At 52.6% G+C, this 25,970-nt stretch overlaps 1 protein-coding gene across 1 annotated transcript; it reads right to left on the bottom strand.

Moving 5' to 3' along the window:
- Positions 1 to 1,129: 1,129 nt before the first annotated feature.
- RAB17 (RAB17, member RAS oncogene family) lies at positions 1,130 to 23,669 on the bottom strand. Its single transcript, XM_058533282.1, has 6 exons — positions 23,536 to 23,669; positions 17,243 to 17,402; positions 8,690 to 8,841; positions 7,370 to 7,495; positions 2,340 to 2,433; positions 1,130 to 2,079 (listed from the first exon to the last, which is right to left on the bottom strand). Exons 2-6 carry the CDS (start codon positions 17,397 to 17,399, stop codon positions 1,967 to 1,969), a joined length of 642 nt encoding a protein of 213 aa, XP_058389265.1. The 5' UTR covers positions 17,400 to 17,402; positions 23,536 to 23,669; the 3' UTR covers positions 1,130 to 1,966.
- Positions 23,670 to 25,970: the final 2,301 nt, after the last annotated feature.

The following is a 25,970-nucleotide window of genomic DNA, read 5'->3' on the forward strand; positions in this document are numbered from 1 at the left end:
GTGGGTCCCGTCTGGTTGGCGCAAGGGGGTCCCCAGCCCTGAGGACACAGCCTGGCACACCGGGACTCACACCTCACCTGCTCCATCTGTGAGGGAATAATTGTATGAAAAACTGTCCAACCTCACTACAGTCAGAAACTGCACAACACGCGGCCATAAGCTGCCAGGTTTCACCTATGAAATTGTCTAAGAAGAACAGTGTGAGTGAAAATCAAGGGAGCAGGCTCTCTCGGCAGCTATTATTTTCTTTATTTATCCTTTAGCTTTTCTCGAAGTCCATCACAAGACTGTGGAGTCTGCTTTTGTCTAGAAAGATCACAGGAGAAGTTTCGTATAGAATAAGCGTCAGGAAAGTCTGAATCCTCGGGACACCTGGGCAGTTTCCATCTCCCCGGAACAGAAGCTGGATCCGCCAGGGGCCCAACTCCCTCCAATGAGGACAAGGCCTGCCAAGGAGACCCAGGGCCACCCCAGGCCTGACGGATGAGGGAAGGTGCAGCGGCCAGACCCTGGCAGGGGAGGCCTCCTTGAGGGGAGCCGTGACCTTGGGTGGAGACATGGCCGTGCTGAGGTGACCTCACCGAGACAGATCCCAGCCAATGCCTGGCCTCCGTGCCCTGTCTGTCCCTTGCCAGGGCTCCTCAGCTGAGCCCCACTGAAGGTCCAGGCCCAGGGACCGGGATGATGTTCCCGTGCAGCGTGGACGAGAGCAGAGAGCAAGCCTGGAGGAGCAGGCTGAAGGAGCCCCTAGAAATGCTCGAGCACCATTTTTGGCTGTCATAAGTTCAGAATCAATGGGGAAGGATGCTGTGCATTTGTCCTTCTGCCAATCCTTACAGTCGATATAGCGAAGCCACCCTTTTCAGATGGATGACAATGTCTTATTATTTAAAATTTCAGATCTGCTTATCAGAGTCCCAGAGGCAAGGAGGAAAACCAACATTAACCCCCCAAAAATAGCCATGTTTGAAAGACCTTCACCTTGCCACTGGGCTTACCTCCCAGAGCGGCCATCTGGGCCTCTGTAAAGGCCACAGTAATGAGGTGAATACATGACGTGTCACCACAGAGAGACGGCCTGTGCCCGCTGTAGTCACAGCCTGCCACGTGGGCTCGCCTCCTTATTTACTCACCATGAGCCCCCCTAGAATATGCGCCATGACAAACCTCACCTTGCAAACTCACCAAAGACCGGATTATAGAAAGCGGTTTAATTTTTGGAGACAAATGTATAAGCGGGACAACTTACACCTCAGGTTAAAAGTCTGAGTCCTCACACTCATTGGGCACAAAAATCACGTGGTCAAATTCACAGGCAGGAGAAGGGAGCCTCCCACTGCACGCTGGCAGACCCCGTTCTCCCCTGGGACAACTCACTGCGATCCAGTGAAGATGGACCCAGCCCCAGATCGATCGTCACTCCACTTCTTCCTGGCGCTGCCACCTCCATCTGGGCCTGCTCCCTCCTTCCCCACTCCCAGGAGCAGGGGGCGCAGCCCCCAGGCAGCCGCTGCCCAACACCAGGTGTAAGGCAATTGTCCACCCACCACAGTCACCCACCACAGTGATCAAAGTATTTTTCTGATCCGCGTGTCCCCTCTGGCCCATTTCATCCCTCTGCGTCTGGTGGCCAGGCAGCCGAGGGGACAGCAGTCCAGGCAGGGGCAGGTGCACCTGGCCCGGGCATCCGGGAATCAGTCAGTGTCTGGGGAGGTGGGGCTGACATCCCCTGGGAGCCATGTGACACCGGATCCTCTCCTGAGTGACTCCTATCAGCTTCGGAAAGTGGTTATTCTCAGGGACGCCAGCTTCCGTGCACCTCAAGGACTCAGGAACTAGTCCGCATCAATGGTGAATCAAAATTAGTGCCACCGTCCACATGGAGCTGGCAGCGGCTCACGCTGAGGACCAGCTGGGGCCGGACGTGGGGGGCATCCTCCCCACGGCCCTCCTGCAGTGGCTGCTTCTAGTGGGCACAGCACTTGGCCTGCCCCGCAGGCCTCTCATTCAGAGCCAGCCGAGCGTCTCTCTGCTGTGTCTGGTCCTTCTTCCTCTCTTCTCTCTGCAGCAGCTCTCGGGCTGTGAACACAGAAGGACCGTTGTTTGGAGTGAAGCCCCCGGACCAGCACACGCCCTGCAGGCCAGACAGTCCCAGGGACCGCCCCACCACTGGAAATTTACCCTGTGCCATGAAACATGGGCCCTTGACTGCCCTGTTCACCTCTAGTCCCTAGAGACATCTTTTTGGGTCCCAGGATGCCAGGAAAGAAGGTCCGATGAAGCAGATCCAGTGATGAGCCCCCACCCCGGCTCTCCTGGGGGGCCCATCACTCACTCACCCACTGCGCTGAAGACCTCGGTGACCTGGTGGTTCAGTCTGGCCGAGGTTTCCATGAACAGCAGCCCCTTGCTCTCTGCAAACTCCTTCCCTTCCTGAGGGAAACAGCCACAAACATCCCACATTATTCACAAAAAGGGTTTCCTAAGGACACTCAGATGCCTTCTTTCTTGTCTGTTTCTTCTAGTGTCAAGAGCCACATGTGCCTAGTGTTACCATTTTGTTTGAGGATTTTTGTTTTGTTTCCAGCTTTGTTGCGACATTGTTGACTAGTTGCCTCCCAACAGTAAGGCGCAGGAAACAGTTGCAACCTGTGGAGAACCTGGGTCCTCGAGTTCTGCTTCTTGGCACCCCAGGATCAGGGAGGAGGGGCGGGTGGGGAGGGAGCACGCTGGCTGGAAGGGGGCTCTTCTTGGAGCTGAGCACCGCGAAGGGGCCTCCTCTCCCAGCAAAGTCGGAGAAGGCCAGTGTCCTCGGCATGGCTGCCCTCCCGCCGTGGCTCTCTGGCACCCGTGGGCTTTGACACTCGGGCAAAGAAACCAGTGAGAGCCAAGGAAACCTGGAGGGGAGGGGCAGAGAGGCCCCGGGAGGAGCCCACCTGGACCCCTCCTCGGGGCTGCCTCGCTTTCCCACACGGGTGAGGCCTGCATGGAGTGACAGCTATCACAGAGCAAGGGCGAGCGTGAAAACACCAGGGCTGCAATTTGTGGTCAAGGGGAGAAGCGGTCACAGGAAAGCCGAGGCGGCACCCAGGACTCAGGGTGAATGAGGGCCTGGGGGCCTCCCCGTGCAGGCTGCTCCCTTGAGCCCCCCTGACTCTGCTAGGAGGAGGAGCGACGCTCAGGTCATCCTGCCTGAGGCATGGCTGTGCCCACAGCATTGACCACAGGGGTGTCCACTCCCCACTCACTCAGCCCACCGGGCTCTACTCCTCCCACTGAGCTTCTCAGCCAGTCCCCCCAGAGGCTCCACACTCCCCTCTCCCCTTGCTCCCAACAGCCCACTGCCCCTCCCACCCCGCAGTGAGCAACCTGACCTCCCCGGCTTCCTGTGCCTGCAAGTTTACTGCTCCACCGGGCAGCTCTCAGGGGCCATGGCTCCAATGGCCACTTAGTTTGCAAACCCCTATCTCCTCCCACTGGCTACAATTTTCAATGATGGCTCCACCATGAGCGCCTCAGCACCCCTCAAGGATCCAGACTGATGCTGTCTCCATGAATTCCCTTTGCCCTCCCCCCAAATTTGTCTGAACTCTTCGTTTCACTTTTCTGTCTTCCAGTTTCCCTCCAAGGAAGCGGGTCTCTCTCTCCCTGGAGGGGCGCCCTCCACCTGGGCCCTCTGTCTCTGGAGCAGAGCCCTCCGCTTGGGCCCTCTCTGTCCTGGAGGGGCGCCCTCCACCTGGGCCCTCTCTGTCCTGGAGGGGTGCCCTCCACCTGGGCCCTCTCTGTCCTGGAGGGGTGTCCTCCACCTGGGCCCTCTCAGTCCTGGAGGGGCGTCCTCCACCTGGGCCCTCTCTGTCCTGGAGAGGCGCCCTCCACCTGGGCCCTATCTGTCCTGGAGGGGCGCCCTCCACCTGGGCCCTCTCTGTCCTGGAGGGGCGCCCTCCACCTGGGCCCTCTCTGTCCTGGAGGGGCGCCCTCCACCTGGGCCCTCTCTGTCCTGGAGGGGCGCCCTCCACCTGGGCCCTCTTAGTCCTGGAGGGGCACCCTCCACCTGGGCCCTGAGTCAGCTCTTCCTCTTACATCAGCCCCTGATGTGTGCCTGGGATCTCCCCACACTCTTTCTGCAGCTGCTTACGTGGCCCTTGTGCTAAATGTAGCAGGAAGGGAAGATGCTATTGAAGACAGACCAATGACAACTGGGGACACTGCATCTACCTGCAGGGAGGGTGTGACATAACTCAGAGGAGTGAAGGGAAAACCTGCGTGGAGGTCCCTCCTGGTTACTGAGGGGGTGAGGGAGGCCTGCAGAAGGACTGGACACTTCCAGGGAAAGGCAAACTTCCAAAGAGGTGCAGACCTGGCCTGGAAGGCGCCGAGATCAGCAGGGCATCTTAGGGGGTGGGGTCACAAGGTGGCAGCTTTGGTTGGGAGATGGAGAGCTGAGCTGCTCTGCAGGAGGGAGACTTAGGGAGAGGGGGTGGGCAGGGAGGGAGGCAGAGAAGGGCAGGCCAGGGAGGATGCTGGCCACCAGAGAGGAGAGAAAACCCAGGGTCTCGAGGGAGGCTGGGGCTCAGGGAGAAAGTGAAGTGGAGAGAGAGGCCAGGGTCTTCACACACAGAGGCGTCTAGTTTTCTATCTTGTTTGTTGGGCTGGGCTACAATGTCACCCCAGTGCACTCCTCTGTTTAGAAAAAATCTGCTTGGTCCACACAGCCTTTCATTGTTGAGTTGTTGGTGGAATCAACGAGCTAGTGGCCTGTTGGGTTGGCCTAACGGAGAGAGATGAGAACAGCCACAGAGTTGAGTGGGATGGAGAATTATGCAATGCAGGATATCAGAGAAGGGGGGACTGGAAGATGCAAATACCTGTGAGTCCCCGGGTGAGCCCCTGGGCTTCTCATCCTACACGAGATGAGGACGTTATTATTTGTATTCTAAAGGAAGAAGTGACCTGGTACAGCTGGAAGACTTGGAGACTTCGAGTAGCATATATCTGAGTCACATGAATGAAACCCAAATGTTCCCTTTGCCCAACTAGCTTGGGGATTCCAGGTGGGGTCACCTTAAGGGTTTGTCCTCAGGTCCAGTGGGCCTCTAGTCCCTAAATTGCAGGCCCCCAGCCCTCCCTCTGCCAGTTTGTCTCCTTGAGGTCCCCCAGGATGGGGTTCATGTCTCCTTCTGTGGAATCAGCATATCCAGTGCTCAGATCTGGGCTTGTAAATTCATTCTCCAATAACGGGAATCAGGGCTCCTTGTCCAGGGCAGAGGCAGAGAAAGTACAATAAGAGCCTGGAACAACTTGATGAGTCAGAAAGTAAGGAAGAGCTCACAGAATGATGGGGGCGGGTGAAAGGACATAAAAGGACATTGCAGCTGGCTTGAAGAGCTCTCTCAATGGCCAGTGAATGTTCATTTCCTGATTTGATCCTCGTCCTGTGCTTGTATAAGATGCTAACATTTGGGAAAGCTGGGAGAAGGGCATACAGGACTTTCTTGTACTATTTTTGCAACATTTTTTGTAATTCTGAAATTATCTTAAAAAGAAAAGCCAAAATATTAATTTAAAAAATGCACTGCCTGCAGGTCAGCCTTGCCTCTTCCCGAGCCAAGGCCCCCTGTGCGGTTCCCCGGGGCTGGGGTGCTGCTGTCTGTGGCACCCTGTCCCCCTGGCCACTGAGGCCCGGCCATGCTTAGTGGGAGCTCAGGATAAAGAAGAGGCCAAGGAACTGGCCTGGGGCCTGGGGGCCCATGGGGTCTACAGCGCAGGCCCCAGGGTGGCCTTCCGTGCCATCTAAACTGCAAGGTCTCCCTTCCGCAGGCAGGTCGGGCTCGGCCCACGGCAGGGGTGCTGTGACAGCAGAGATGGAGGGTGCCGCTGCCCGAGGCCCCTCACGCCCCCTGAGCTAGGCTGCCTGCCACCCAGTGGTCTCCTTGCCCAGGCCCTGGCCTCCCCAGCTCACCGGGACCTTACCCCCAATGCTCTTTCTAGATCACCCATCAGTCCCATCCCCAGCTCTCAAAACCCTCCAGGCCCTCCAGGGGCCTCCAAAGCCCCCAGTCCTTAACCCCACATGCCAGGATCTTGCTTCTGAGCCCAAAGCATCTCACACGGCCTTCTCCCTCTCCTGGGGGCTCCTGCCTTCCCTCTGCTCAGGGGACCCTGCCCTGCACCCGCACCCTGCCTATCCCTCTGCCTGCCTGTCATTCTCCTCTTCATTTGTCCCATCCTAAAGCCTTCCTTAAATCCACCCTGCACACACCTGCTACACACACACACACTCACCTACACACCCTCCTAGATACACACACACCTACACACTCCACTTATACACACACAGACACACACCTTCTACATACACACTCTCTGATACACACACTATACACACACACCTACACACCCTCCTAAACACACGTAAACACCATCTACACGCACACACTTCCTATACACATAGACACACTCACACCCCACTAGACCCCTGCCCCCACTCTTTGCTCGCACAGCACTGTACGTGCGTCTCTCCGCCACACTTATTCAGCTATTGGTCATTTTACAGAACTACAACCTTTTTCACTTTTTATCCCTTGCTCAGTTCCTAGCAAAGAAATTTGGATTTGTTCATTTGCCCCTTCTTCAATAATTTACTCAACACAAAGAAAAAGATCTGAAAACCCACATTACTCAAAGTGGGATAGAGGGGTCCTGGTTTCCTCATGACCCCAGGGACCTGGCCAGGGGCCCCGGCTCATTCCCTGTGTGACGCCAGGCTGGCCCCTCAGCCCGCTCTCAGGAGGGCTGGCCTGGGGGCTGCTCACAGCTCTCCCCACCCTCGATAGCGACCACCTCTAGGCCTGACCTTTCCAGGAAGGACCTGAAATCTTTGGCCAAAAGGGAAACTAAAGTAGGAAGTGTGTGGGAGTGTTTATGAATGTGTGTGCGTGTGTGGGAGCGTGCGGGTGAGTGTGGGGGGGTATGCGTGCACACATGTGTTTGGGTGTGTGGCTCTGTGTGTATGTGTATGGGTGGATGTGTGTGTGGTGTGGGTGGGTGTGTATGGTGGGTGGGTGTGCATACACACACGTGTGTGGGTGGGTGTGTATGGTGGGTGTGTGTGCATGCACACATGTGTATGGGTGGGTGTGTATGGTGGGTGTGTGTGGCGTATGCACGCACACATGTGGGGGTGGGGTGTGGTGTATGTGCATGCACACACGTGTGTGGGTGGGTGGGTGGGGGTGGGCATGTGTGGTGTGTGTGCGTGCACACATGTGTGTGGGCAGATGTGTGGGGGTGTGCATGTGAGTGGGCATGTGTGCTTCCGGGTTGCTCCCTTCTCCTCCCAGGGGACACAATGACTGGCCTCCAGTCCTACCTCAAACATCACCTCTCGCTCCTCGCCAAGGTCCGTCTTGTTTCCAACCAGCATCACCACGACCTCTCCAGGCTGGAACTCCTTCTCCAGGTCCTTCAGCCACTGCTGAGCCATGCCGAAGGAGTCCTAAGAAAGAAGAAAACTCATGGGTCATCTCATCAGCTCTCCCAGGAAAGAAAAAGCAGGTGTCAAGGCCACACTGTGTAAAATGTCATATGGTCCCTCGGGCCATACGACAGACCCCCCACGGGCTGCTCTGCTCCCCCGAGGAGGGGTGGCTGCATCTTTTTCTGGCTTCGGGTGGTCTGGGCCACACAGCAGCTCCTTTTCCACCTGACAGGGCTCAGGAGGCTGGAGGACGCAGGGCGTTCCAGGTCAGACCTCAAGCTCCTGGATGCCCTCAGGGACCACTTCATGCAGGAGATTTTGGGGGAGTGGCTATCACCCCAAACCCTGATCCTAACTGCAGCACCCTGCAGACCAGGGATCGGGGGCTCCTGTCCCGGCCCCACGTGTCCCCTCTCCCCTCCCTACAGCAAAGCTGAGCAAGTGGTCTACTTTTAGCCCTGCAGCGGCCCCATCGCACTGTCCCCACCCTCCCTAACCGCACCACGGAGAACTCTTTCCCTGTCCTGCTCCCCTGCCCACCGCCACTCACTGTCCCCCCACACCCCAAAAGGGCTAGTCCCCGCTTTTCCCCCATGTCTCAAAGGGAGACTTCCTGCAGGAAGCGCCTCCCACTCCCTGCACCCCAGGCTGGGTTTGATGCCCTTCCCACCAACTCCCACAGAACCCTGCCCTTCCCTTCTCCTGCTCCAAGTATCTGCTCACTTGTATTTAGCATCTGCCTGGGTGACACTGTGCAGGGACGTGCAGCCAGGGGCTGTGTGTGTCCCATTTCTGTAACACCCTCTCACCAACTCAGCAGCACTCAAGGAATCAAGCAGGTCGCTTGCTCAGCTTTGCTGTAGGGAGGGGAGAGGGGCCACGTGGGGCCGGGGCAGGAGCCCCCGATCCCTGGTCTGCAGGGTGCTGCAGTTAGGATCAGGGTTTGTGTGCTCTGTGTGGGATGTTCCAGGAGGACCACAGAGGAGCACAAACCCAACCATGCAGGAGGAGGAGGAGTTGTCAAGGAGGGCTTCCTGGAGGAGGGGACCAACTTGCACTGAAGTGTTCTCTACTGGTTGTCAGGATTTTGCCGTTAGTAACAGCACAAGCCAGTCACCTAACGCCTTCAGAAGACAGCAGCCCTGTGCCTGAGAGAGTAGAAGGCAGACGGCTTGCAAGGGAGGGTGAGGACACGCCTGAGGGGAGCCTCACCTTGCTGGTGATGTCATACACCAAAAGTGCAGCGTTGGCGCCCCTGAAGTAGAGGTGGCAGACGCTGTGGTACTTCTCCTGGCCGGCCGTGTCCCAGATCTCAAACTTCAGAGACGCAGCACCAAATTCCACCAGCTTTGTGAAGAATGCGCCTGGAACAGAAGCCAGAGGGAGCTTTATCCAGAGGACGATGCCTTTATCCAGCTCTCAGGTTGGGCCAGCGAGAGCCTGGGCTCCGCAAACCGCTCAGAGAGATGGCTAGCCACGTGCTTCCCGTCGCCCGTAGCCGAGGAGGCTGTGCAAACACCTCTGTGGAAGGTGGCGGTTTCCATACACAGCAGTTACAAGTCACCTGCTGCAGACGCTTGGTGGATTCCACAGTGGCTCTGGGTGGGAAGATAAACTCATAGGGCTCTGACTCAAAAACCTCTGGATTAGGTGTGATGCGGGAGGGGTCTCCAATAACCAGGGGTCTGACACGTCCCTGTGGGCTTCCAGTGATGTAGCTGAGCCCTGGGGACCCCTGGAACCCTCCGTATCCCTGCCCCACTGCCACTGGGCGGTCAGACCAACCTTGCCAAGGGGTACTCCAAATCACACCAGCTCCTCCTCCAAGTCCTTCCCGGCCTCCTGCTGACCTCTGGCCTCATCCACACCTCTCCCTGCTGACCTCCCTTCTCCACTGTCCCCTCTGCTTGGAATCCTCCCTCCTCCCCACCTACCTGTCCACCGAGATCTTCCGGCATCTCCACAGCAGCTGTGCCCCGACCCAGGAGCTCCCTGTGCTCCTCACACACCCAACGGCACAGGTGGACTTCTGTGTTCTCACCTCTCGCCCCTGAGGACTTTTATTCATTCACATCCCTGCTTAATAATTACACACAACACAAGATCTACCCCCAATCCCTTTCATTGGACGTACTGGGCAATCCACCTTTGGTTGGAGACTTTTTAACCCCTGAGCTTTGCTTTCCAAAGTGATGTGATTTTAAAATAACCGTTTAGTAGCACTAAGATGTTCTGCCCCCATAGTGTGTGGGGTGTGTCATATACAGAACTAGACCTGGACCAGGAAAGGGCCGGGGAGGCCGGGTGTCCAGAGCAGGGAGGAGCCGGCAGAACAGGGGCTCCGGTCAAAGCTGCTGCCTGCCCAGACCCCGCATTGAGTTTGGAGCCTGTTGGGGAGATTCTGGCAAACACAGCCACGTGTTTGAAATTAAACTTTCACTGCAAGACCGGTGTGTTAGTTTCCTGGGGCTGCCGTAATAAATTACCCAAACTGGATGGCTTAAAACAACAGAAATTTACTCTCTCAGTTCTGAAGGCCAGAGATCCAAAATCAAGGTGTCACTAGGGTTGGCTCCTTCTGGAAGTTTTGAGAGAGAATCCTTCCCATGCCTCTCTCTCGGCTTCTGGTGGTTGCCAGCGCCCACTCCTGTTCCCGGGCTTGTAGACACATCACTCCCATCTCTGCCTCTGTCTTCACATGGCCTCCTCTGTGTCGCTGCGTTTCTCCTCTTCTTATAAGGACACACCAGTGGTTGGATTCGGGGCCCACCCGAAATCCAGAATGATCTCATCTCAATATCCTTAACTAATTACAGCTGCAAAGACCCTCTGTCCAAATAAGGCCACATTCACAGGCACTGTGTTAGGATGTGAATGTATCTTTCAGGGGACACAATTCAACCCGCTACAGATAGAGAACAAGGGAGGAGGTTGGGCTGAGATTTTAGCACAGAGCAGGTAAGACCATGATTCTCTGTCATGAGAATCTAGTGTTCGGTGGCTCCTAAACAGAAGCCACTGACCGTGGTCCTCCACCTGCACGTCCTGCATGTTCCTGCATGTCCACGAACTTGAAGTCAGGTAAACTTCCTAGATGTTATGGACTGAATATTCACGTCCCCCATCAAATTCATATGATGAGGCCCTAACCCCCAAAGTGGTGGTATTAGGAGGTGGGGCCTTTGGGAGGTGATTAGGGTTAGATGAGGTCCTGAGGGTGGGGCCCTCATGATGGGATTAGTTCCCTTATGAGAAAAGACACAGAATTCCTCTCCCTTTCTTTCTATTTCTTTCTCTCTCTCTCTCACTCTCTCTCTCTCTATCTCCTCCTTCACCGACGCTGTGCAGGCACAAAGAAGAGGCCATGTGAGTACACAACCAGATGGTGGCTAGCCACAAACCAAGAGAAGAGGCCTCAGAATGAAACCTACCTTGCCAACATCTTGGTTTTGGACTCCCAGCCTCAGAACTGTGAGAATAAGTCTCTGTTATTGAAGGCGGCCAGTCTGGTATTTTGTTATGGCGGCCCCAACAGACTCCGACATTCGGTCACACGAAGCTGCAGTCTTTATCTCAACAGTACGACTAATGGCTCCCAGCTCACACAAGGCCACTGTCAGGATGGGACAGGACATAAGTCACTTCACGCAGCAGCTGTTCCATCAGGACTGACAACGATGTGAGGGTGAGGGCCATGCAGGGGCCTCGGACGGAGGTCAGTGAGCTGCATGAATTTGTCAACTTTCTTAAACCTTCTAAATCTCAGTTTCCTCCTCTTTACCATGAGCCAATGGTGCCGTCTTCCCAGGTTGGTTGTCAAACCTGGGAGAAAAGAGGAAGCGCAGAGTCTGGGACATGAGGCTCCCCTCCCCCTGCCGCCCTCTCTGCTCTCCCGACTCACTGTCCAGGAACACCGCCCTTTTAGCCACATCCTCCGTCTGTCCTCAAGCGTGTCGAATCACATTTCTGAATTTGATTTTGGTCATATCCTAGAAGTCGTCACTGCCAGGTTACACACGGGCATGAAACTCAGATTTGCCTCCTCCATTTAGCTATCTTAGCTTCTGATATTTTCCTTTTCCACTTTGAAAATGATGGCCAGTGGTTGACTTTAAATCATTGTAAAAATCCCAACAAGTTTGCAGGAAGTGCAGGGTTTTCAGTGCAAGCAATGATGAGGCACAAGTGACTGGAAATTTACAGAACCAGAACCTTGTGGTCCCTGGAGAGAGACATAAGGCCCTCAGGTGGCCCTGGGCTGGTCTCCAAAGCAACCTTCCACGCCCGGCCCCGTGGACTCCTTGGCTCCAACCCGGAAAAGAGCCCACGTCCATCATCTTCCTTGTGCAGGACCCACGGGCCACAGTTCCACTTCCTCACAGCTAACCCCAAAAAAGGATCGAAAATAGACTTCCAAGAAATCCAGACGGACTTGGAGATTTTGCCTGAAATGCTATTGGCAACAAGGTGGGTGTGAGGGAGGTATTGGGCCAAGAACTAGGAATCTTTCACGTTTCTAGAACACGCTGGTGGAGATAACACATTGGCACATTTTTATCAGACTATAATCTGACCCGGGGCCACCTGGCACCCTGTTTTACATGGTGGCTGCCATCGCGGCACAATCCGGGTCTCTTGCCTCCTCTGGACTCACCGCAGACCTCAACACGGCTGCGCAGCGACAGGGTGCACTTTCCACTCCCGCCCCCCAGCCTCTGAAACGCAGAGAGCTCAGCTCCGTTCTCTCTCTCTAGGGGCTTCTGGACGCAGGAGTGCCTTCGCCTGGAGAGCTGAATAAACCCCGATAGGCAGTGAATGACTTAAGAATTAACTGGGACTGCTCTCCAACTTGTATTTTATCGCCCGCCCCAAGTTAAAAGGTGTCTCTACTCAATGTTAACGTAATAAAAGTGGTTTTGCTCTTTTACCTTTTAATTTAAATAAACTGCTGATTCTGCTCATTTAAGCCCTCTTTGTAGGATTCGTCTTTTTGGTAAAAGTTCTAAGCCGATTACTGGTTGAAGGGAACATGAAATGGATAACTCCTTTTCGGGGGTGCCAGGGCTTCAGCAAAGTTTAGTTTCAAAGGGAAGTGGGATGTGGCAAAGCTGACTGTCAGTGCCTTGTCCTTCCCACACCAGGCCCAGCGGGTCCGGGATTCATTTTGGCTTCTGCTAGCACATACGCGTGAGAGCACTAGATGTCACTGTCCTTCCAAAAGATGTCACCAAGGAAGTGCAGTGCAGGGAAATGGGCCAAAAGTCCCCCTCTGTGGCTAGTTGGGATTCCAGGATGGGGGGTCTATGAGAGCTCAGTGGGGTCTTCGGGAGCTGTTGGTGGTCCAAGACCCCGGCCACAGTGGTCACTCTTTGGAACTGCCCATCTCCCCGGCCAGGCCCTCTCCTGCAGCAGGCCTGGAAGCCTTCATGGTGGCTGGGGGTGGCCAGAGTTCCAGGGTTTTTCTGGTCTCCTCCCAGCAGGAGAAGCCCCTGGGAGGCTGTGCTCGCTTGGGATCCCCACTCTGGCTCTGCTTCAAGTACCTGAGTGTGTCTGTCACAGTTAGGGCTCCGGCCTTGGCTTCCTCCAAACGGATGGAGTCTTGCCCCAGGAACGGCTGGACTGCTGTCCTGGCCCATGCGCCATTCTGGAGATCTGTGCCCAGTGCTTGTGTAACTCTCCACTGTGGGGCCACCATACACACTCACCAACAGCTCCAGACCCTCTGGAGGGGGCCCAGGGACCCCCAAGCCTCCTGAAGGCTGGAGTATCTTGAAGCTGGCCTGCCCTGAGGTGGCACCACAGTGGACATGTCAGGCCGCGTCCCACCCCGGCTCTCAGGAGTGCAGGGTGGGTGTCTGCAGACAGGGGGCAGCACGTAAGGACTGTGAGGACCTTAAGTCGTCACACAGTAATCCACCACTCAAGACACCCTCAAGTCAGCCTTTAAGGAGGGCCCACCACAGGAAGGGGGTTCCTTCCCATTTCACAGATAAAAACGTCGACACGAGAGAACAAGCCACTTGCCCGCTGCATCCATTCTCCATTGTTAGCTCATATTTACTGAGTTTTCTGCAGGCCAAGGGCTCGCACACGGCCTCCTTTGTTTCCCAGCTCCCACACGAGGAGGAGGTGTGCCCCCAACCCCCCGCTGGGGCCTTGCTCCTCGGCTCACCCCCTCCAGGAACGGAGCACGTTCTCTTGATAAAGCCAAGGGCGTGCATGAAACAAAGAAACAGAAGCGTCTGCCTTCAGAAGGTTTTTGTACAACACAGACTACTTCCACAGAAATTAAAGGGATGATCATATTCCATTTCCTCAACTGAAAAGTGGAAATATCCACTTTTATAATAATATAATAAGTATAATAGTATAATAATTAATAAAATAACATATAATATAATACTAATAAATATCATAAGTAAAATACATAATGTCATTTTATTTATTAATTTTTATAATAATGTGATAATGATAATAGTATCCACTCCACAGGTCACAATCATGTCACAAGGTATGTAAGTTGTGTGACATAGACCCTGAGATGTAAGCAGAGGAGGCCATCACCCCCCTCAGGGGATTTAGCTCCTAAAAGCAGAGGGGGGCTTGCTCCCCTCTGGATCCCCAACACCCAGCAAAACTGCCAGCACATGGCAGGTGCTCAGTAAGCCAGAGCTGGCCCCCTGGGCTGTGGCTGATCAACAAAGAAGGATTGCTGCCCGCTAGAGGGCTGGGGGCCACGTCTAATCTATTTGGGGTGTTCTCTGCCTCCGCACCCTCCGCCCCCACCATCCCAGCGTCACCCGTCACCTGAGCGAGTGGGGACAGAGGCACCAGCCCCAGGGCAGAGGCAGAGCCAGCCTGTGGAACAGGTTCTCCCTTTGGAGAGAGGACAAGCCTAGGCCTGGGGGAGGGGTCTGGGAGGGGGAGGGGCGGCTAAGCTGCCAGGGCAGAGGTCAGGAGTGGAGAGGGCACACCCAGGCCTGCTCCCCCAGCAAAGACCCCCGCCTGACTTGGGCCCAGGTCTGTCCACGCTCCTGACCGTCACAGTCCCCCTGAGGAGAATGAGGGCAACTTGGATAGCCTGGGGAGGAGATGCTTGGCCCCTGACTTGCAGGAGCTGAAGGAACCCCGGGGGGTTTCTGTGGGCAGGGTGGCTGGGCCTCAGCCCCACCATCCTTGAGCTGCAGCGGGCTGGGGAGAGCTAAGCCCGCAGGCTTCTTGCCTGGGAAAGTTAGTGAACTTGTCTGAGGTCCCCTCTCCCCCCCCCTGTGAATACAGAATGCCAGCTCTATCCCCAGGCTCAGCATGGCTCTGTGGTGTGGGCCCCTTCTCACCCTCAAGATGGGCCCAGCACATGCGGATCCAGCTGAGCTAAGTTCTCTCTTGTGGGAGATCAAGATTTGGCCACCCTGAAATATATCTCTTTACCTTGATTATTTTCTCTGACGGACATTTGACCACCCCCACTAACTGCCTAAAGAATTTGACATGGTGGCTCCTTCCTGAAACAGATCTTCTATCTGATGGCTGTAATATAATGTAAAATAGATGTTACAATAGGAAAGGCACCAACAAGCCCATCTTATCAGAAATTCTGTCTCTCTGGCCACATTCTCTGGATGGCCCTGCGAGGAGTTGCCAGACATTTACATTTATAAGGGAAATCTCCATTTGTAAAGATATCTCCCTCTCTGTCTTGGGAAGAAGGGGGATGACTTCATTTCTAGAAACTTATCAATGTGGAAGGTGAGGCCTTAAATCTGCATAATAATCTTACCCTTGTTTACAGTGCTTTAGTGGTAATCTCCTGTAACTGACACCCCCGACCCCCAACATCCTCCTTTGTCTTTAGATGAAGATGGTATTTAAGACGAGAATTTCTGCTATTGTGTTGAGAAACACAGTGTCCTTGGTTTCTCCCATGTATACATGTTATTAAACTTGGTATTATTTTCTCCTGCTAACCTGTCTTGTTAATTATTTGGCCAGCCATAAGAACCTTAAGAGAAAGGGCAGAGGGAGATTCTCCCCCTTCCCCCACACTCTCAAGCCAGTCCCCACACCACCCTCTCCAGCCTCTCCACTCCTGGGATCCCATCCGGTGACCACTCACCACCTCTTAGGGTATCATCTCTCTCTCTCAGACTCTATGAGAGCAGGGGTCCCTAACTTTTTTAATAAAGGGCCCTACAGTAAATATATTAGTCTTCAAGGGACATAGGCCACTGTGGCAACTACTGCCAGAGAGAAAGCAGCCGCTGAGGATACATAAATGATGGGCATGGCTGTGTTCCCACTAAACAGGCAAAAAGAGGGGGGGGCCCTGTGAGCCACAGCTTGTCCTCCTGTGTCTTATCATAAGAGCCAGCCCTGGCCGAGGTACCTGCTGTCTCTCTGTCATCTTGAATCCCAGTCACCCAGGTCCCCAGCTCTCAATCTCCCAGCTTGGCCAGGCCCCCTTCTGTGGTCTCTACTCTCGACTGAAGCCCCTTGAGGCCAGACTTAGTACTTTGTTGTGTGCGTTTTTTAAGCCCAGTCCAATATCATGGGTGAGTGGTGTCGATTTTCTTGCTGATGGAGAGGGCTGCACTGTGTGCCCCTCAGCAGACCTGAATGCTCTGTCTTCACTAGCTCTCCCCAAGTTCCCATCCTGGAGCCAGCCCCTCACCCCTCCTTCTGCCTCTCCCACCATGAGCTCTGGGGGCCTGACCCTGCCAGATCCTCTCAGCCCCCTGTATCCCTCGGGACTCTTAGGAACCTTCTTCCTGAGAAAATTGAAAGATCCCAAGTAGAATTTTGTGTTGTGTTTCTATGTCTGATGTGTCTGTTAACTTGTTCTAGAATCCTCCATACATAATGCAGGCCTGAGACAGAGGCCACGTCCAACAGATACTTGCTAAATTAGTAAATGAATGAATGAATGAATGAGTAAATAAATGAATGAGTGAATGAGTGAACGAGTGAATGAATGAATGACTGAGACAGTAAATGAATGAATGAGTGAGTGAATGAATGATTGAGTGGACTCAGAGAAACAGATGGTTTATCGGTGGCAGAGTCCAAATTTGAAACAGAAGCTCTGACTCTAAGTGAGGTGGGTTTCCACCACACCCGCTGCCTCCCAGGAGGATTGACATGAAGAACGTCTTAGGTTTCCCTATTTTAGGTGGGAAATGGGGTTTTCACCCTCAGACAGGATGTGAAGGAGGCTGACAGCCCAGTAGATGCTCCAAAGACCTCTGAGAGCCGTTAACGTGTTAGCCTCTTACAGAAGCGCAATGAAAGGGTCTGCCCTCCCTGCCGCTCCTTCCTCTGCTCCCCCACCCCCCAGCCCCGCCAGGCTGGTAAACCGAGTCCAGGCAGAAAGGGAGCTTCTCTTAGGTAAACAATCCAGGAAAGTGGTGTCAGCAGGAGGGCGACCAGGCAGGGTGAGACGCCCGCCTGTGTAGGCAGCTGAGTGGCAGAGCCTGGAGGCCTTAGGGGCTCCCCCGGTCACGGGCATCACCCTTCAGGGGGCCAGTGACTCTGACACTGAATCAGCACCCCGCAGCCTTCGGCTGAGCTGAAACCTGACTGTTCTGGATTCCGCGTGTGTGCCTGATGGAGAGGGACCTCATCCCCTCGCTGCCCATGCTGGGCACGGCCCAAGGCTCCAGAGCTGGGAAATTCCCAGGCTGCCTCCTCCCCATGTGCCCCACATGAGGGTCAGCCGCCCTGGCTTCTCTGCTAAGAGACTAACAAAGGGCACTCTGTCCCCACACTTACATCCCACTGTAGGCAGAGTACTCTTGAAGTCATTCCTCACGTACCGGAGAGCCAAGCTGGACTTGCCCACAGAGCTACTTCCCAGGAGGACCAGCTTGAACACGCAGGGCTGGCCTGGAGTAGCCCCGGGGCTGGGAGCCGCAGCCACCTGTGCCATGCCCTGCAAAGAGACAGCGTTTGAAGGAGTTTGAATGTCTGATGCCAAATAATCTTGGCAAGTTCACCCCCTGGGACGTGTAGGGGAAGAGGGAGAATCCCCCTCTGCCCTTTCCCTTAAGGTTCTTATGGCTGGCCCAATAATCAACAAGACAGGTTAGCAGGAGAAAATAATACCAAGTTTAATAACATATATACATGGCAGAAACCAGGGACACTGCGTTTCTCAACACGATAAAAGAAATTCTCGTCTTAAATACCATCTTCAGCTAAAGACAAAGGAGGATGTTGGGGGTGAGGGGAGTCAGTTACAGGAGATCACCACTAAAGCACAGTAAACAGGAGTAAGGTTATTATGCAGATTTAAGGCCTCACTTTCCACATTGATAAGTTTCTAGAAACGAGGTCATCCCCCCTCTTCCCAATACAGAGAGGGAGATACCTTTACAAATGGAGATTTCCCTTATAAATGTAAATGTTTGTCTGGCAACTCCTCGCAGGGCCATCCAAAGAATGTGGCCAGAGAGACAGAACTTCCGATAAGATGGGCTTGTTGGTGCCTTTTCTGTTGTAACATCTATTTTACATTACATTATAGCCATCAGATAGAAGATCTGTTCCAGGAAGGAGTTACTATGTCAAATTCTTTAGGCAGTTAGTGGGGGAGGTCAAATGTCCGTCAGAGAAAACAATCAAGGTAAAGAGATATATTTCAGGGTGGCCAAATCTTCATCTCCCACAGACACTTCCCTGGTGGAACACTGGACGGCCTTGAACAGAACAGAACGGCAAGTCAGAAATGCCTGGGTTGACACCCCAGTCCACTCTGCACCTCATCTCCCCATCTGTAAAGCGGGGTGAACAAAAGCTGTGTCGTAGGTCTGTCGTGAGGAACCATGTTGTGAGAACCCAGACTTGGAAAGTGTGTCGATGGTGCCCAGAAGAGGCCACAGCATAATTAACGCTGCACACCCTGACAAATAATGGTCGTGTGCTGGTTATCATATTGGCTTATTGTCCTCATTCCATTAATTCTCACTTTTTAAAAATCTATTACTTATTCCAAAAAGTATCTGAAGCACCTGGGAGATAAAGTGCTCTCTCAGTTTTTGGTCCACGGATTAAAGTTGGTGTTCCAAAAACATCTACCTAAAAAAATAGTTGATGTTTCAAGGACCTCCAAACACTTTGGCCCTTCCCACTGCATCTAAAGCCTCAGAACCCGCAGTGATGGGTCCCGGAGAAAAGCAGCTCTGTGATCAAAATAAATTTGGGCAAACCCTGCATATTCTTTCATTATAGAAAACTTCAGGCACATCCCACAATAGAGAGAATGGAGGTCCTTCTGATGGACCTCAGGCGTCCATCATCCACGTCCCCAACAACCAGCTGTGGTCAATCTTGTTTCACCCGCATCCCCAAACCGCCCCACCACCCCCACCAACAAAGAGCAGTTTGAAGCAAATCCCACACATTCTGTTACTTCATCTGCAAATCCCAGTATATATATGTATATTCTTTTTTTCTTTACAATCTATTTGTTGAAGAAGTCAGATTGTCCTGTAGTTCTCCAGGCTGGATTTAGCTGATTGCATCCGTACATTGTCACTGAATATGTTCCCGTGAACTTTGCATTTTCTATGGCCTGGTGGCTCAGAACAGAAATCTGATCCGATACAGGCTCTCTTTCAGCAAGAATGCTTCATGAATGTGATGTGCATTTCCTCAGGAGGTAAATAATGTCCAGGGCTCTCTTTGTGATGTTAGCAGTCATTGAAGACCATTACTTGATCCACCATTTCATTAGGCAGCTGCAAAATGGTGACATTCTAATGTTATCATTTTGTCTTCGTTTATTATCTAGACTACTTCTAGGAAGAGTACCTTCCCCTAAAAATATCCAAATCCACCATGGAGGCAGCTCGTCCTGCGAACAGAGTCTCCTCTCCCTCCTCAAGAGGGCGGACTCCCAAGGGTCGGGTGGGAATGGAGGAAGGGAAGGGATTTTGAAGAGGAAAGGAAAAAAGTGAGAGCTTTAAGAAGCAGACCACGTTCCCTTGCTGCCCCCAACAGGCAGCGCAGCCACAGTTGGCTTGGGTCCGCCCTTCGGGGACAAGAGGAAAAGAAGTGAGTTTGGGATCGAAGTTTCAAAACAAACAGGACTGAGTCCTAAATACCGTTGAGACTGTTCTAAACAGAAAGTGGCTGGAGATTTACGAGGTCTGGCAGAGACGGGCTCCTGGGCTCGTCTACTGGGGAAGGGGGTGCAGCTCAGCAGAGCCGGTCGTTCTTGGAAAGCACGTCTGGAACCCCATCTTGTATGGGAGACTCGAGTTTCACCACTAATTATGATGCTTAACGGTGTCAAGGGATGATGTTTCAGAGGAGTAGAAAGATAGTGTTTTAAATTTTCCACCTGTGTTTTTTAAAGCTCCCAGGTGATCCCAGGATCTGCCGAGGCTGAGAACCAAATGCAGCTATGATTTTATCAGTTTTCTTCAGAGCTGGGAACAGTGCCTCTCACATAGCAGGTACTCAATAAACACCTGAGGAATGAATGAATGAGTGAATGAATGAAGTGAAACACAGGGTACTGGAGAAACATACAGGAAGGGCCAATGACCCATCAAAAATCAGTGTTTTAAAATATTTGCCCAAACTGAGGACAGTTTCTTGGGGCCTGAGGCAGGACGTGAGTGACTTGGGAGGGAGCAGGTCTCCCTGAGAGTTAGCCAGGGTGGGTTGCGGGGGGCTCTAGGAGCAATGTGCTCCAGACAGCAGCCCAGGCCTGCCAAATCCACAGACCTGGCACCCCAGTGAGGGTCCTGGAGGGGCCATTCTCCTCTCTAAGAACCCAGCCACCCATGCAAGAGCTTAAAGTAATTCCTTGTACAGATTTCTGACCCACTACTAGAAAACTGAACTTGAAGGCAAAGTCAAATAAACAACATGAACAAATGGAAAAGCACAGGGAAAGTCAGCTGGCCCTCCAGGGTTAAAATTTACCGCCTGGTGAGTCAACTCTGCCAGCCAACCACCAAATCACCAGAATTCTGAACAAAGTCGAGGAAAAGTAACAAAAAGATGTCGTCTCAAAGTTCGGATATTGCCAGAGACGACCCATCAACTCCACCATCAAATAAACTGTGGACTTTGCCTTCAGGTGAAGCTGTGAGATCTGCTCGCTTCTCTCTGTTCAAGTTGATGCAAATCTCTCTCCTGCTGCAGCCACCTATCTGGTCTCACAGCTGCTACCCATGCCCCTGATCATGTGTCTAGTCCCCATAAATAGCAGTTGATAAAATAGACAAAAGTCTCTGCCATCCTGGGGCCCACAGTTCCCTTTTCCCCTTCTTGATTGAAATTATCTCACTTGTTAGCTCCACCTTAACTCGTAGAATTACTTTTTAATGACATCTCTCTCGCTGGGCTATAACCTCTAATGAGATATAATTTATATAATTATTTTATTAATGTCTTATCTCACTTGCTGGGCTGTAACCTCTCACGAGAGCAAGGAGTGTATTCATTGAGCATACAGTAGGTGCTCAATCAATACCTCATGAACGCACGCAGGAATAGCTTAGCAAGAAGCCATAATTGGGCGGACGTTCTATTTCCACCGTGTGGTTTGCACAGTCAGTCAAACCTCAGGTAGCGTGTCAAGCAGTGAACTGGAGCAACCGCGAAAAGAAAGAGGGGCCTGCAGCAGGCACTGAGAGCAGCTTCGATCTGGCAGCTCAGCCCTGAGTGGCCAAGAACTGCTGAAAGTCATGCTCCTTAAGGCCACCCTGCACGGGTACCCAGATGAGGCTGCAGGGGTGGGGCTGACCAAGTCTAACGGGCCGGCCACCTCCACAGAGGAGCAGGGTGGGCATGCTCCCGGACCCCTGCAAGCTCGGGCTGCACAGAGGCTTCTATTGAAGCTGAGCAAGGAGCCTTCGGGGGTCCTGGTGTTCTCCCATCTTACAGAGAGAATCAGCGTCTTTTCTAAAACAAAGATGCAGAATTCTAAGCCAGAGCAGGCTGGCTTCATGTTCACACTGGATCCACTGGGCACGAGCATGATTTCAGCCGCTTGCAGAGACCGGCATGACGTGCTTCCCACGTTAACAACAGCAGTACAATGAGCCTGCCCAGGGGAGCCGCCGGCCTGGACTCATTGGCCAAAAGAACATAAGCTCAACTTATAAAGCACTTTTTTTTTTTGCCGAACTCAGAGAAACAGAGAGTAGAGTGGTGCTTACCATGGTCTGGAGGGTGGAGAAAATGGGGAGATATTGGTCAAAGGGTACAAACTACCAGTGATAACAGATCAGCGAGTTCTGGAGATTTAATGTACAGCACGGTGATTATAGCTAATAATACTGTATTATATACCTGAAAGTTGCTAAGAGACTATATCTCAAATGTTCTCACCACAAAAAAGAAATGGTAATTACATGACGGGATGGAGGTGTTAGCTAACACTCTGGTGATAATCATTTTGCAACATATAAATGTATCAAAGCAACATGTAATACACTTTAAACTTACACAATGCTATACGCCAATTATATCTCAGTAAAGCTGGAAAAAAGGAACACTTTTAAGAATGGAATTTCCGAGCTTTCTGTGCCACCCCAGGCTAATACCTTGTTTCTTGCTGTAAGTACTGAAGGCACCTGCTTAGAAGAAGTATTCCATTGATTTGTACTATAATTTTACATAGGGAGAGAGTTCTAACACAACCACAGCAATGCATTCTCAAGTATTTAAAGATATCCCTTCAAGTTTTCTTTGCTATTTATTTGCACAGATTAATAAAACTCTTCTTAAATCAAGAAAATCTTTAGCCCAAAATATGTCTGAATTAACCAAAATAGGTGGAATACGAATAAATGTGCCATTACTAGGATACCACATACCAGCATCTTACTCCTTTGGCAATGATACATCTCTTTGTTTAAAAATATTATTTCACTATAAGTGTAAACACATAATTGTCAATATGAAAAAACTTAATTCATAATCTCACACCCTTAATACAACCAAGAATGGTATTTTGCCTACTTTCTTCTACTTTTTTCCTATGAATCTTAAAAACAAACAAACTGTAGTTTTAACATAAAATTATGTATTCTATCTTTAAAAAAAGTCCTAACATATATCAGAGGCAGTTCTCCACATTGCTATATATGCTATATATGCATTCAACATATATATGTTTAATAGCCATGTAACATTCCTCCAACTATTCCAATTTGCTGAACCATTTCCCAGTTACTGGATTTTTACTTGGTTTTCATCTTTTTCTGTCTAATAAATCAGACTGCAGTAAGCATCTTCATGTGTAACTTCTTGTGTGATTACATGTTGTAAGCTTTTGATAATCAGAGATTAGAGCCCTCTCTTCAGAGAGAAAATTGAAAGTGTGACATCTGGCCCCGCCCCCAGACTTCAATCAGGATGGGGTCATTTGAAGTCTTTCTGAATACAAAGATGTTCTCAGGAATGCAATATTCGTGATTAAGGTTAATAGAGACACTCCTTCCACACATCTTGATTTGGGGCTTTTCCATTTCTTACAAGCTCATCTCCCTTCCACCAAAGGAAAAAAGAAAGGATTGCAAACCCAAACTAGTCTTTTTTTGCGGGAGTGGTGGAGGGTGGCGTGGAATTCCAGAGAAGGGTCTGGTTTGCTGAGTCTACTGTCCAGATGTCCCTCGCAGTCCCGCTTGCCCGGGCGTAAAGAGCACCGAGACTGCTGTGTAGCTATCTGTTCCCACGTCGATCTGTAGGAACTGCGCATCTTGATCCATCTGAAGTGGATTCCTCAAAGGGCTCCTCTTCATTACCAGCAGTTTTATGTTTAAGGCCTTTAACTGGAATTTTCCTGAAGGCCACTGTTTAAACAGGAATCTCCTTCCGGGAACCTAACCCAGCAAGCCACGGGGACCCAAACTTGGGGCACCCCAGGCCCCAAGCAGAAAAAGCTCCTTGCCACTGGCTGTGCCCATTTGATTCTGCACATGAGGATACACACACGGACACTCATGCAAATACATACGGACACACGCAGAGACACACAGACACAAACAGACAAAGACACACACACACACTCAGCAAAGTGCACGGAAGTTTAAACAATGACTCACGTGTTCCCCAGGCCTGCTCACTTCCAAGGAGCCTGACAGCTCATCATCACTGGGTCCTGCAGGGCTGCTACCTGTCCCCCTTTCTCCTTCCTCTGGCCTGGGGAAAAGTTTGCTTCCCTCAACAGATGGGCGGTGGCTGCGACAATGGGGACAAGCAGAGGCTCTGCTCCAATGGAAAACAGGTAAGAGGCAGCAACCTCTGGCCAAGGCGTGCCTAGCCCCCCCACCCCACCCCCGCCCCAGGGTCAGGCCTCTTCTTCCCACCAGGCTCCCAGGGCAAGGTCCACGGTGGTCATGTGGTCCCCTGGGGCAGGGCAGGCAGGAGGCTGGACTGTGAGGCAGCGCAGGAGCACCTGGGCCCCAGCCGGAAGTACACTGCAGTCCAGTGGTAGCTGTCACCCAACTCCCGCCGAGTTTCTCAGCCTTGTCACGGGTCTCATTTTCCCTCACTCCTTCGTACGGCTCTTTGCTGCATTTGAAACCAGCAGCCCAGAAGAGAAGGAAATATTTTGGCCAAATGAATGCATTCCTTCCACAGGCAGCTGGAAGCCAACTCTTGCGGGGCCCTGCACCTGCACCAGGGGCAAGCCAGGGGGGCTGGTCCAGGGTCAGATGACCAGATCCTGTCTGGATGCCACCTGGAGGCGGGGGGCTATGTTTCTCCAATGCCCTTTCCCAGCTTTGTCACCCTCCAACCCGACTGTGTGCCTTGGCGGATGTGGGAGGGTGCAGGTGCAGGACAGAGGGAGAGGGACTTCCTCCTGGTCTCCCTAATTCTTCATGCAACTCTAGCTGTGGAATTTCCTGGCTCAGTGGTGATGGAATAGTCTCTTCAAGATAAGATTTTTGGAGTCTCTGAGCATAGCTGGGGAGGGGGGTTCCCTGGAAGGTAGAAAATTGTCGGCCATGAATGTCGGTCCACAGAGTCAGTGTACAAGCAGCTGGCTTTCTTTATGTTCCCATAACTCACCTTAATTTCAGTGTGGGCTCCCGTCCCACCAGGCAGCAGGAAGACACGCTCAGTCATCGCCGTGGTTCCCACACCCTGTGGGGTACTAGGGTCTTATGTTGGAGGGGACATCTGTGCTAGGTCCCTACTGGGCTCTTCAGTGTGGGGTCTTCTGGATACACCAAAGGGGAAGCTCGAAACCCCTAGAAGAGTCACTCACGCCAGTCCCACACATCCCCTCCCCGCACTGCCATGAGGTCATGAGCCACACTCCCCACCCACATTACCAGCATCCATCTCAGAGAGCAGCAGGAGCAGGAAGAAGGCGTCTGAGAGCCCAGGCACTCCCCCGTGTCCTGTACATGACTGCAGGAGACCAAGTTCACCAGATTGGACTGAGGTTTAGAATCTACCCCCCAGCCCCCGCCACCCTCGATTTCCCAGTGGAAGAGGGCTCATGCAGAAGGTCTAGTTAATTAACATGAAATAAAACTACATTAAGAATTCCATGACTTGTGGCCCCAGAACCCTCAGTGACTGCACCAAGGCGGGGGTAGGTTGCTCCCGGAGCTCAGAGGAAAGAGCCCCAAGTTCGTTGTGCTCCTGCCACAATCTGGAATGGGACCAGCACAGCACCTCCTCCAAGCCCTGAGCGGACAGGGGCTCAGGGCCTGTGTGGGTATCTACCGGTGTGTAACAAAGGTCCACAAACACAGAGGCTTACAACAACACACGTCTATCACCTCAGTCTCTGTGGGTCAGGAGGTTGGGCGTGGCTTCCTGAGTCCTCTACTCAGGGTCTCACAGGCTGCATTCAAGGTCCACTTTCAGCTCTCAGAGGCGGCCCACAGTCGTCATGTGGCCCCATCACAGGTCCTCTCATACATAGCTGCTTGCTTTTCCAAGGCCAGCAAGAGAGTCCCTGATTTCTAGACTTTCTTTTACAAGGCTTGCCTGATTGGGTCAGGCCCACCAGGCACAACCTCCCTTTTCATTAACTCAAAGTCAACCAATGTGGGACCTTAATTACGTCTGCAAAAACCCCTTCGCCTTTGCCATATAAAGAAACCCAATCTCAGGAGTGACAACCATCGTATCCATAGCCCTGGACACATTCAAGGGGAGGGGTTATACAGGGTGTGGACACCAGGGGGTGGGAATCTTGGGATCCATCTAGAATTCTGCCTACCCTAGTGCCTGAGCCAAGGTATCCACAGGGAGGGCACACCCCACCCAGGTGATGCAGAGGGAAAGCTGCCCATCAACACCGCTGGTGGATAGCGAGGAACCACCCCAAAGGGCCTCACCGCTTCCCATCACGTGAATCCTAAGGGCACCATGGGAGGCTAGAACTCAGACACTCAGGAGGGCCCGGGGGCTCAGCACTTCCCTGGTCTTGGGTTACCCGGCACAGCCCGTAATCTGGATGGGTCTTTTCCCTGCAACCTGCAAGATCCTCCCACAGGGACCTCAGCAAGTCACTCCC

The sequence above is a fragment of the Diceros bicornis genome, chromosome 37, assembly GCF_020826845.1.
Source record: "Diceros bicornis minor isolate mBicDic1 chromosome 37, mDicBic1.mat.cur, whole genome shotgun sequence".
In the NCBI taxonomy this organism is placed as follows: Eukaryota; Metazoa; Chordata; class Mammalia; order Perissodactyla; family Rhinocerotidae; genus Diceros; species Diceros bicornis.

What these genes read in the sequence shown, in the direction of transcription:
- RAB17 (XM_058533282.1), bottom strand. Translation starts at nt 17,399, where the DNA reads ATGGCACAGGTGGCTGCGGCTCCCAGCCCCGGGGCTACTCCAGGCCAG. An exon ending in TGTATGACATCACCAGCAAG is followed by an intron (nt 7,496 to 8,689) that starts GTGAGGCTCCCC and finishes CTTCTTTCTTAG; the next exon opens with GACTCCTTCGGCATGGCTCA. An exon ending in CGAGGTCTTCAGCGCAGTGG is followed by an intron (nt 2,080 to 2,339) that starts GTGAGTGAGTGA and finishes CTGTGTTCACAG; the next exon opens with CCCGAGAGCTGCTGCAGAGA.